This window comes from Oncorhynchus masou, chromosome 13 (genome assembly GCF_036934945.1).
Source record: "Oncorhynchus masou masou isolate Uvic2021 chromosome 13, UVic_Omas_1.1, whole genome shotgun sequence".
Classification (NCBI taxonomy): Eukaryota; Metazoa; Chordata; class Actinopteri; order Salmoniformes; family Salmonidae; genus Oncorhynchus; species Oncorhynchus masou.
The window spans coordinates 18,540,749-18,552,453 of record NC_088224.1 but is presented as its reverse complement, the minus strand read 5'-3'; the positions used below and the strand labels follow the sequence as shown (position 1 = coordinate 18,552,453).

At 42.1% G+C, this 11,705-nt stretch overlaps 1 protein-coding gene across 1 annotated transcript; it reads right to left on the bottom strand.

The window, feature by feature from the left end:
- Nucleotides 1–2,696: 2,696 nt before the first annotated feature.
- dazl (deleted in azoospermia-like) lies at nucleotides 2,697–11,621 on the bottom strand. Its single transcript, XM_064985451.1, has 9 exons — nucleotides 11,604–11,621; nucleotides 10,900–11,022; nucleotides 10,395–10,486; nucleotides 10,252–10,303; nucleotides 10,071–10,137; nucleotides 9,660–9,793; nucleotides 3,443–3,523; nucleotides 3,099–3,149; nucleotides 2,697–2,741 (listed from the first exon to the last, which is right to left on the bottom strand). Exons 1-9 carry the CDS (start codon nucleotides 11,619–11,621, stop codon nucleotides 2,697–2,699), a joined length of 663 nt encoding a protein of 220 aa, XP_064841523.1.
- Between the last annotated feature and the right edge of the window lie 84 nt (nucleotides 11,622–11,705).

The window sequence follows — 11,705 nt, the reverse complement described above, 5'->3', positions numbered from 1 at the left end:
TCGCTCATATACCCTCGTTTATCGTGATCTCCTTATTGTTATTACAATTATTATTATGATCATAATATTAAGACATGCTGTTATCATTAGTACGCTTTGTATAACAGCCTTGTATAACCACCATTGAGCTGTAGGAGCGCATCCTGTTTAGTCTTAATACCGTAACTTAGGTCTATATTTCAATACATAGGCTATTGTACCAATCATTCGTTCATGCCATCAGAGCATACAAGACATTCATGCTTTGAAACGCAATCAAGTATTTTTATTTTAAAATTAAATAACAAAGCAAGCTTTGAATAATTAGCCTGTTTGTCTGCTGTAATAAAGGCTTTATATATACACTTAGTGTTGTTTACACTGTTCCAAATGGTCAGACAAAATATAGTAATCGAACAGCAACTGTTTGGCACACAACTCACGCAACACTTGCTCCTATACTAGAGGTCAACCGATTAATCGGCATCAATTGGGGCCAATTTCTAGTTTTCATAACAATCGGTAAATCTGCATTTTTGGACGGCGATTATGGCCGATTACATTGCATTCCTCAAGGAGACTGCGTGGTAGGCGGACCACCTGTTACGAGTGCAGCAAGGAGCCAAAGTAAGTTCCTAGCATTAAATTTATCTTCACATAATCACTAGTTAACCTAGTAATATCATCAACTATGTGTAGTTAACTAGCTTGTTGCATATAATCAATGCAGTGCCTGTTAATTTATCATCGAATCACAGCCTACTTCGCCAAATGGGTGATGATTTAACAAAAGCGCATTTGCGAAAAGAGCACAATCGTTGCGCGAATATACCTAACCATAAACATCTTTTGCCTTAAAATCAATACACAGAAGTATATTTTTTTTACCTGCATATTTAGTTAAGAAATTAATGTTAGCAGGCAATATTAACTAGGGAAATTGTGTCACTTCTCTTGCATTCATTGCACGCAGAGTCAGAGTATATTAAACAGTTTGTGCTGCCTGCCTCATTGCAAACTAATTTGCCAGAATTTTACATAATTATGACATAACGTTGAAGGTTGTGCAATGTACAGCAATATTTAGACTTAAGATTGCCACCCGTTTGATAAAATACAGAAAGGTTGCGTATTTCACCGAAATAAATGTTTTGTTTCCAAATGATAGGTCAATAATATGGTCAAATCCGGAAACTAAGGCTCATTCGTATCTGTGTGTTTATTATATTATAATTAAGCCTATGATTTGATAGAGCAGTCTGAGCGGTGGTAGGCAGCAGCAGGCTCATAAGCATTCATTCACTCTTTACTGCATTTGCCAGCAGCTCTTAGCAATTTTGATCATAGCGCTGTTTATGACTTCAAGCCTATCAACTCCTGAGATTAGGCTGGCAATACAAAAGTGCCTATTAGAACATCCAATAGTCAAAGGTATATGAAATACAAATGGTATAGAAAGAAATAGTTGACGCGTCATAATTCCTATAACAGCAGCCTAATATTTCTTTACTGGGAATATTGAACCACCAGCTTTCATGTTCTGAGCAAGGAACTTAAACGTTAGTTTTTTACATGGCACATATTGCACTTTTACTTTCACCTCCAACACTGTTTATGCATTTTTTAAACCAAATTGAGCGCGTTTCATTATTTCTTTGAGACCAAATAGATTTTATTTATGTATTATATTAAGTTAAATAAGTGTTTATTGTTCATTTAGTATTGTTGAAATTGTCATTATTTCATATATAAAAACGGCTGATTAATCGGTTTCGAAAAATCATAATCGGTCAACCTCCACCATATACCCTCCTTTTTCTTTATCTCCAGTAGTTTCCACAACTAAGTCAAATGTCTTCCACAGATCTGACTTTCCCCCAAGCAACCAGTAAACATTCGCCCATATCCAGTTTATTTTTCACGTCCTCTGCATCCATTTTGCTGTCACGTGTTACTGTGTTGAGAGTTTGTTATAGCCAATTTATTGATGTGATAATGATAGGCTATAGGTCAGGCCCATTGTTTGTTTTTTTTGTGTTTTTTTTTAAAACCTTTATTTAACAAGGCAAGTCAGTTAAGAACAAATTCTTATTTTATAATTACGGCCTACCACGGCCAAACCCTCCCCCAACACGGACGACGCTGGGCCAATTGTATACAGCCCTATGGGACTCCCAATCATGGCCGGTTTTGATAAACCCAGATTTCAAACCAGGGTCTGTAGTGACGACTCTAGCAATGAGATGCAGTGCCTTTTCAGTCAGAAACAAGAAACTAAATGGCTGAAATGATTTAGCAGCTTCAGCACGGAGAGCACAATAAACACTTGCTGTGGTGCCTTTTCACTGCAGTAGGGAGGAGAGCGAGACAACGTGCGCCAGTCACACAGACCCTCTTTTTAAACAGCGTGACCATCGGTCTCTGAGTAATTTGTGTCTTAATTATTTAATCAAACAGTGTGCTTAAAGCTTCAGTCAATCTAGTTGCATATGTAGTTGGTTTTATTCAAACACATAAGGTGTTTGTCTATATGGAAAAATAAGTTTAAAAAAAGACCAATCGATTGATTTAAGAACAGGACGACTCGGTCGACCAAGATTTTCTTTTGTCGTGGACAGCCCTAGCGGGAGGGTCAGGGTGTGTGTGTGTTCACCTGGTACACTGGGAGGGTCAGGGTGTGTATGTATGCGCTCACCTGGTACCGGAGGGTCAGTGGGCTACAGCAGAGTCAGCAGAGTCTGGACTCCACAGTCCACAAAGTTCTGGAAACGGTGCACCACATCACATCAAATAATGAGCCGGCTGAAACAACCACAGTGAACCTTAACACAGGAGCTATTACAGCAAAAACACCCTTGAAGAAAATCCGTCATCCTTAGCCTACACATGAATTACTGATACAGACTGGCGGATGGTACTGTTTGTGAGCTCAAAAGGACTCACACCAACACGACAATATAAGCTTTACCAAACACTGCCACCCAGTGGCCATGACTTGACCAGCCAACAATACAGACGGTACAAACATTCCAATCAGTTCAAATACAATTACATATCTGGTCATGCATTCTTAACAGTAACCAAAAGGTATAGAGTCATTCAGAAGACGTGAGCGTCACCTGGTTGACAAGACGTGTCCTCTGCTCCCCGGTCCAGTGTGGTGAGGCGTACTGGGGGAGGAGCAGGGGGTCAAAGGTCAGACATACAAGAACACATAAGCATCCTTTTATGCCTCCTCTGGGAATATATGGAGGATGTGGAGCAGGTGGGACTGTCTATCATGCTATGTTACAGTATGTCAGATGTATGTAGGTGGTCTAGGCATCTAGCATCACACATGTATATTAGTTTAGTATATTATATTGTTGATACTCAATGTGTCATGTTGTATTGCGTGTTTTCTCCAGAGGACAATAAAGTTGTTTTATTAATAGGTTCTCTGCCTGTACAAGTTTGTGTTTACCTGGTACGCGTAGGCGGTTTGTGAGTAGCTCATGGGCATCTGTGGCATCATGACTCCTTGAAGGCCGTTATACGAGTAAGGCTGAGAAAAGAGGGAAAAACTAATACTATAATATCTATATTCCCTCAGCGTAAGATAAGATGGTCAACTGTCAATCTGGTGTAATTTTAGGAGCACGTGTGTAGTTTTCTTGGGCCATGTTCAGCAGAGAACAGCTTAGTGGAATGTTATGTAGAAAAAAAACATGCCTCTGACATCTAGAATAAGGAATCCCATCAGCTCTATTCGGGACATTTCTATTTGCAACGTCCAGTGTTTCCCTACTGAACATGGTGGGCAGATGCACTTTTGGGACCACTATTAGTCCAAAAGTGTGAACTGATCCAAGCCCATCTTCAAATCAAACTTTTTTTGTTACATGCGCTAAATACAACAAGTGTAGACCTTAGTGAAATGTGAACTTACAAGCCCTTAACAGTGCAGTTCAAGAACAGTTAAGAAAATATTTACCAAATAGACCAAAGTCAAAAAGAAATACGAAGTAACACAATAAGAACAATGACGTCATATACAGGTGTACCGGTACTAAGTCAGTGTGCAGTGCACAGGTTAGTTGAGGTAGTTTGGACATGTAGGTGAGGGTGAAGTGACTATGCATAGATAATATACGACGAGCAGCAGCACTGTACAAAAGGGAGCTTGGGGGGGGGGGGGGTCAAAGTAAATAGTCCAGGGGAGATTTGATTAATTGTTCAGCAGTCTTATAAAACTTGGGGGTAGAAGCTGTTGAGGAGCCTTTGGTCCTAGACTTGGTGCTCCGGTACAGCTTGCCGTGCGGTAGCAGAGAAAACAGTCTATAACTTGGGTGACTGGAGTCTGACAATTTTATGGGCTTTCCTCTGATACCGCCTATTATATACAGTTGAAGTCGGAAGTTTACATACACTTAGGTTGGAGACATTAAACTTGGTTTTCAACCACTCCACAAATTTCTTGTTAACAAACTATAGTTTTGGCAAGTCGGTTAGGACATCTACTTTGTGCATGAAGTAATTTTCCCAAAAATTGTTAAGACCGATTTTCTCACAATTCCAGTGGGTACCAGTGCCGAGTCAGTGTACAGGTTAGTTGAGGTAATTTGGACATGTAGGTGAGGGTGAAGTGACATACACTAAGTTGACTGTGCCTTTTAAACAGCTTGGAAAAATCCAGAAAATTATGTCAAGGCTTTAGAACCTTCTGATAGGCTAATTGACATCATTTTAGTCAATTGGAGTATTACCTGTGAATGTATTTCAAGGCCTACCTTCAAACTCAGTGCCTCTTTGCTTGACATCATGGGAAAAGCAAAAGAAATCAGCCAAGACCTCAGAAAAAAAATGTAGTCCTCCACAAGTCTGGTTCATCCTTGAGAGGAATTTCCAAACGCCTGAAGGTACCATGTTCATCTGTACAAACAATAGTATGCAAGTATAAACACCATGAGACCACGCAGACTACATACTGCTCAGGAAGGAGACATGTTCTGTCACCTAGAGATGAACCTACTTTGGTGCGAAAAGTGCAAATCAATCCCAGAACAACAGCAAAGGACCTTGTGGAGATGCTGGAGAAAACAGATACAAAAGTATCTATATCCACAGTAAAACGAGTCCTATATCGACAAAACCTGAAAGGCTGCTCAGCAAGGAAGAAGCCACTGCTCCAAAACCGCCATAAAAAAGCCAGACTACGGTTTGCAACTGCACATGGGGACAGTACTTTTTGAAGAAATGTCCTCTGGTCTGATTAAACAAAATAGAACTGTTTGGCCATAATAACCATCGTTCTGTTTGGGAAAAAAGGGGGATGCTTGCAAGCCGAAGAACACCATCCCAACCGTGAGGCAAGGGGGTGGCAGCATCATGAGAGACTGGTGCACTTCACAAAATAGATGGATTGAAAATTGTGGAAATATTTTTTATTTTATCTTTATTTAACTAGGCAAGACAGTTAAAAACAAATTCTTATTTTCAATGACGGCCTAGGAACAGTGGTTTAACTGCCTGTTCAGGGGCAGAAGTACAGATTTGTACCTTGTCAGCTCGGGGATTCGAACTTGCAACCTTTCGGTTACGAGCCCAACTCTCTAACCATTAGGATACCCTGCCGCCCCATATTGAAGCAACACCTCAAGACATCAGTCAGGAAGTTAAAGCTTGGTCGCAAATGGGTCTTCCAAATGGACAGGCAAGGCTTTAGAAGCTTGCCTGTCCATGCATACTTCCAAAGTTGTGGTAAAATGGCTTAAGGACAACAAAGTCAAGGTATTGGAGTGGCCATCACAAAGCCCTGACCTCAATCCTATAGATCATTTGTGGGCAGAACTTAAAAAGCATGTGCGAGCAAGGAGGCCTACAAACCTGACTTAGTTACACCAGCTCTGTCAGGAGGAATGGGCCATAATTCACCCAACTTATTGTGGAAAGCTTGTGGAAGGCTCCTCAAAACGTTTGACCCAAGTTAAACAATTTAAAAGGCAATGCTACCAAATACTAATTGAGTGCATGTAAACTTCTGACCCACTGGGAATGTGATGAAAGAAATAAAATCTGAAATAAATCACTTTATTCTGACATTTCACGTTCTTAAAATAAAGTGGTGATCCTAACTGACCTAAGACAGGGAATGTTTACTAGGATTAAATGTCAGCAATTATGAAAAACTGAGTTTAAATGTATTTGGCTAAGGTGTATGTAAACTTCCGACTTCAACTGTAGGTCCTGGATGGCAGGAAGCTTGGCCCCAGTGATGAACTGGGCTGTACACACTACCCTCTGTAGCGCCTTATGGTCAGATCCCGAGCAGTTGCCATACCAGGTGGTGATGCAACCGGTCAGGATGCTCTCGATGGTGCTGCTGTTGAACCTTTTGAGGATCTGGGGACCCATGCCAAATCTTCTCCTGAAGGGGAAAAAGTTTTGTCCTGCCCTCTTCACGACTGTCTTCGCATGTTTGGACAATGATAGTTTGTTGTGTATGTGGACACCAAGAAACTTGAAACTCTTGACCCGCTCCACTACAGCCTCGATGTTAATGAGGGCCTGTACGGCCCGCCTTTTGAGGGAGAGGTTGGTGTCCTGGCACCACACCGCCAGTTCTCTGACCTCCCTATAGGCCGTCTCGTCATTGTCGGTGTCATCAGCAAACTTAACGGTGTCGAAGTCGTGTTTGGCCACGCAGTCGTGGGTGAACAGAGAGTACAGGAGGGGACTAAGTACACAACCCTGAGAGGCCCCAGTGTTGAGGATCAGTGTGGCAGACGTGTTGTTGCCTACCCTTACCACCTGGGGGCGGCCTGTCAGGAAGTCCAGGATCCAGTTGCTGAGGGAGGTGTTTAGTCCCAGAGTTCTTAGCTTAGTGATGAGCTTCGTTGGCACTATGGTGTTGAATGCTGAGCTGAAGTCAATGAACAGCATTCTCACATAGGTGTTCCTTTTTTCCAGGTGGGAAAGGGCAATGTGGCGTGAGATTGCATCATCTGTGGATCTGTTGGTGTGGTATGCAAATTGGAGTGGGTCTAAGGTATCCGGGAGGATGCTGTTGATGTGAGCCATGACCAGCCTTTCATAGCACTTCATGGCTACCGACGTGAGAGCTACGGGGCGGTAATCATTTAGGCAGGTTACCTTCACTTCCTTGGGCACAGGGACTATGGTGGTCTGCTTGAAACATGTAGGTATTACAGACTCTGTCATGGAGAGGTTGAAAATGTCAGTGAAGACACTTGACAGTTCGGCCGCACATGCCTTGAATACACATCCTGGTAATCCATCTGGCCCAGCAGCTTTCTTAATGTTGACCTGTTTAAAAAAGGTTTTCACGTCAGCTACCGAGAGCGTTATCACACAGTAATCCAGAACAGCTGGTGCTCTCGTGCATGCTTCAGTGTTGCTTGCCTCGAAGCGAGCATAGAAGGTATTTAGCTTGTCTGGTAGGCTCACGTCACTGGGCAGCTCGTGTGTGGATTTCCCTTGGTAGTTTGTAATAGTTTTCAAGTCCTGCCACATCTGACAAGTGTCAGAGCCTGTGTAGTAGGATTCAATCTTAATCCTGTATTGACGCTTTGCTTGTTTGATGGTTCATCTGAGGGCATAGTGGGATTTCTTAAAAGCGTCCGGATTAGTCTCCCACTCCTTGAAAGCGGCAGCTTTAACCTTTAGCTCGATGCGGATATTGCCCGTAATCCATGGCTTCTGGTTGGGATATGTACGTACGGTCACTGTGGGGACGATGTCGACGATGCACTTATTGATGAAGCCGAAGACTGACACGGGACCCAAACCGGCTGCGCGCATGCGCTATCGTGCATAAATTTATTTTGTTCCCCTACACCAAATGCGATTACGACTCGCAGGTTAAAATATCAAAACAAACTCTGAACCAATGACATTCATTTGGGGATAGGTCAAAAAGCATAAATCATGTATGGCAATTTAGCTAGTTAGCTTGCTAGTTAATTTGTCTTATTTAGCTAGCTTGCTGTTGCTAGCTAATTTGTCCTGGGATATAAACATTGAGTTGTTATTTTACCTAAAATGCACAAGGACTTCTACTCCGACAATTAATCCACACAACACGGCCAACCGAATCGTTTCTAGTCATCTCTCCTCCTTCCAGGCTTTTTCATGTTTGAACTTATATGGTGATTGTCATCTACACTTTTATCACGACAACCGGCAAAACGTTTCGTCTTTCAATCACCCACGTGGGTATAACCAATGAGGGGATGGCACGTGGGTACCTGCTTCTATAAAGCAATGAGGAGATTGTAGAGGCAGGACCTTCAGTGCGATCTGCTTCAGAAATAGGAATGACTTCTATTTTAGCCCTTGGCATCGCAGACGCTTGTTGGCGCGTGAGAGCAGTGTTGGTGCAATAATTGAATAACATGGATTTCAAAATTTATTTTGCGACGCTCGCGCACGCGACGTGTCTGGTCAGCATGTGAGGTGGTGTACTGCTCAATGCCATTGGATGAATCCCGGAACATATTCCAGTCGTAGCTTGCAAAACAGTCCTGTAGTGTAGCATCCGCGTCATCTGACCGCTTCCGTATTGAGGGGGGGGGGGTCATTGGTACTTCCTGCTTTAGTTTTTGCTTGTAAGCAGGAATCAGGAGGATCAAATTATGGTCAGATTTTCCAAATGGAGGGCAGGGCAGAGCTCTGTATGCATCTCTGTGTGGAGTAAAGGTGGTATCGGATTTTTTCCCCTCTGGTTGCCATGTGACATGCTGGTAAACATTTGGTGAAACTGATTTAAGTTTGTCTGCATTAAAGTCCCCAGCCACTAGGAGCACCATTTCTGGGTGAGCATGTTCTTCTTTGCTTATGGCATTATAGAGTTGGTTGAGAGCGGTGTTAGTGCCAGCTTCGTTCTGTGGTGGTAAGTAGACGGCTACAAATAATATAGATGAGAACTCTTGGTAAATAGTGTGGTCTACAGCTTATTATAAGGTACTTTACCTCAGGCGAGCAATACCTCGAGACTTCCTTAATATTAGACATCTCGGACTAGCCGTTATTGACAAAGACACACACCCCCACCCCTTGTCTTACCAGACGTCGCTTCTCTGTTCTGTCGGTGCATAGAAAAGCCCGCCAGCTATATATTATCCGTATCATCGTTCAGCCACATCTCGGTGAAACATAATATTACTGTTTTTAATGTCCCGTTGGTAGGATAATCTTAATCGTAGGTCATAAATTTTATTTTCCAATGATTGCCATCCGTTGTTCTTGCTACCGTGCAGTGGGAGTTTACTGGCTCACCTACCGATTCTCAGAAAGCAGCCCTATCTGCAGCCCCATTTCCTGCGTCTTTTATTCAAGCAAATTACAGGGATCTGGGCCTGTTCCAGTGAAAGCAGTATATACTTTGTCGGACTCGATAAAAGAAAAAGTTTCTTCCAGTCCAAGGTGAGTAATCACTGTTCTGATGTCCAGAAGTTATTTTCGGTCATAGACAGTAGCAACAACATTATGTACAAAATAAGTTACACAAAAAAACAATTTGTTAGAAGAATGTAAAACATTAGCCATGTTCTTTGGCACCATCTTGCAACAGTGTGTTCTTAAAGGCACCCTGGGAACTGGTCAAAAGTAGTGTACTATGTAGGGAATAGGGTGTCATTTGGGACCCAGCCAGTGGCTTTGGGGTGATGACAGGGCCTTACCTGGATGTAGGGATTGCCCCCGTTGAGTACAGGTGAGGGCTGAGCCACGCCCACAGGAGAGCAGCAGGTGCAGTAGATGTACTGGGAGGGGCTCATCCAGGGGACCTGACCAGCCAGGTGAGACGGCATGGAACCTGGGCGGGGCAAACAAACAGAATGCCAGATCGCACAATGCCTAGATGTGGTCAGCTAACCACATCATTTGATGTAGCAATTTGGATGTCTGACTGCAGTCGATGACCTGGCACACCACCATTGGTTGATGCTATGCAACATCTGCAATGTAGTTGACCTGGAACACGTTTAACCACTACCCAGACTTCAGCAGTGGCAATAGAGTACAAAAGACAAGGTCAAATAGCTACTACAAACACACAGATTAACAAAATGAACACAAGTGAAGCAACTCACGTGAGCTCCTTTCCTTCATGATTGCTGGACCCAGCTTCAGTTTCCGCCCTTTAAAACTGATCTGTTGCTGCAGAGTAAACAAGGTGAAGAGAAAACACATTCGCTTGTGATTAGAATGAAGGCAAAGTTTTAAAGACTTGACTCCATTTAAGATGCATTATGTTAAATGAATGGTTCTTACGTCAACAATGGTTTGGATGTCGACATCTTCATTGAAGTAAACAAATCCATATCTACACAAAGAATGACATTGTTCCATATAAGGCCAGGTTAATTTGAATGGATCCAATTGCCTTGACTAAAGCCGACTAATTTGGGACTCACCCTTTACAGATGCCGCCGCGGTAAGTGATGATTTTCACTTCCTTCACTGCACCAAATCTCGCAAAGAAGTCCCGGATTTCATTCTCATCCACCTAAAAAAGGGCAATATGAGCAAGTTAGATGTTGACTTTATTGTATCCATTAGGGAATTATTTTTGGTTTAGGATCAGTTTAATTCCAGTGAGCAGGCCAAATGAACACACTATCCCAGTGAAACATTCTCTCCCCCTCCAAAGCACACTTAATCATAGACAACGCAACTTCCCATGTGGAGGCTCTGCATAATAAGTAATCAAATCAAAGTTTATTTTTCACTTGCACAGGATACAGCAGGTGTCAACGGTACAGTGAAATGCTTACTTGCAAGCTCAGTGTAGGGGTCAATATAAAAATAGAAAAAATGTTTAAAAAAATAATCACTATAAAAAGTCAATACTTAAAAAAAAAAATGGAAATGCCAGCAGAAAGACGACAAGAATATACACTATAGCAGTTAGTTATTCACCTTCATGTCGATTCCTCCAACAAAAAGTGTGTTTGGTGTCATTCTACCTTCAGGTAAAATATAACCATTTGACAGCTTCAAATTTAGGGATGTCTGAAATCCATCTCTCTGTTTCTGAATATCCTGGAATAAAGAGAAAATAAATATTTAATTGGTCACTAGTTCATTTGCCTGGCACTTTTCTATAAGCAACCACAACAGCCTGCTGAAGAAGTTGGCAGAAAGATATTAGCCAACTACTGTAGGCATTCATTGTGGCCAGTACCTGAGTAGGCGTCAATCATCAAGATAGATAAAGTTAATCTACTGACCTAGCTAGCTAGCTCAGACACAGATGAAAGGCGCTAGTTAGCTAATATCCTGGGTAAACTCAATCACTCTAATATAATTTCAAAAAGGCAAGCGGGAAATCGTTGACAATCATGAGCACAATCCACTTATATTTCAGCAATCAGGATATTGTCATTGTCCGACAGTTCCCGGCTAGGTAGCTAGTTCCCAACCATTTAATATAAAAACGGATTAGTCCTAACAATTTTTTATTAATCTGTGCTAACTACAACTTCGACATATCAACTAGCTGCCTTATGAACGAGTATATTTCAGTGCCAAGGCCCTGGCTAGCTAGACTAGGAGGCACCCACCATCACCAAAGCTGGTAGCTAGCCATGTCAACTACCTACTTAGCTATAAACATGCTTAACCTTGTAATAAACTGGCATATCAACTGGTTTAATCAAGCATGTTAGTTAGTATTTTAGATAATGACCTAGAAATGTTTCACTTGTAGCTTACAAGTTCGCTAA

Bases quoted from the DNA above. Each gene is read 5' to 3' on its own strand.
- dazl (XM_064985451.1), bottom strand. The intron at 10,487-10,899 runs GTGAATAACTAA...GCCCTTTTTTAG, and splicing joins TTGGAGGAATCGACATGAAG to GTGGATGAGAATGAAATCCG. The intron at 2,742-3,098 runs GTGACGCTCACG...CACCGTTTCCAG, and splicing joins GGACACGTCTTGTCAACCAG to AACTTTGTGGACTGTGGAGT.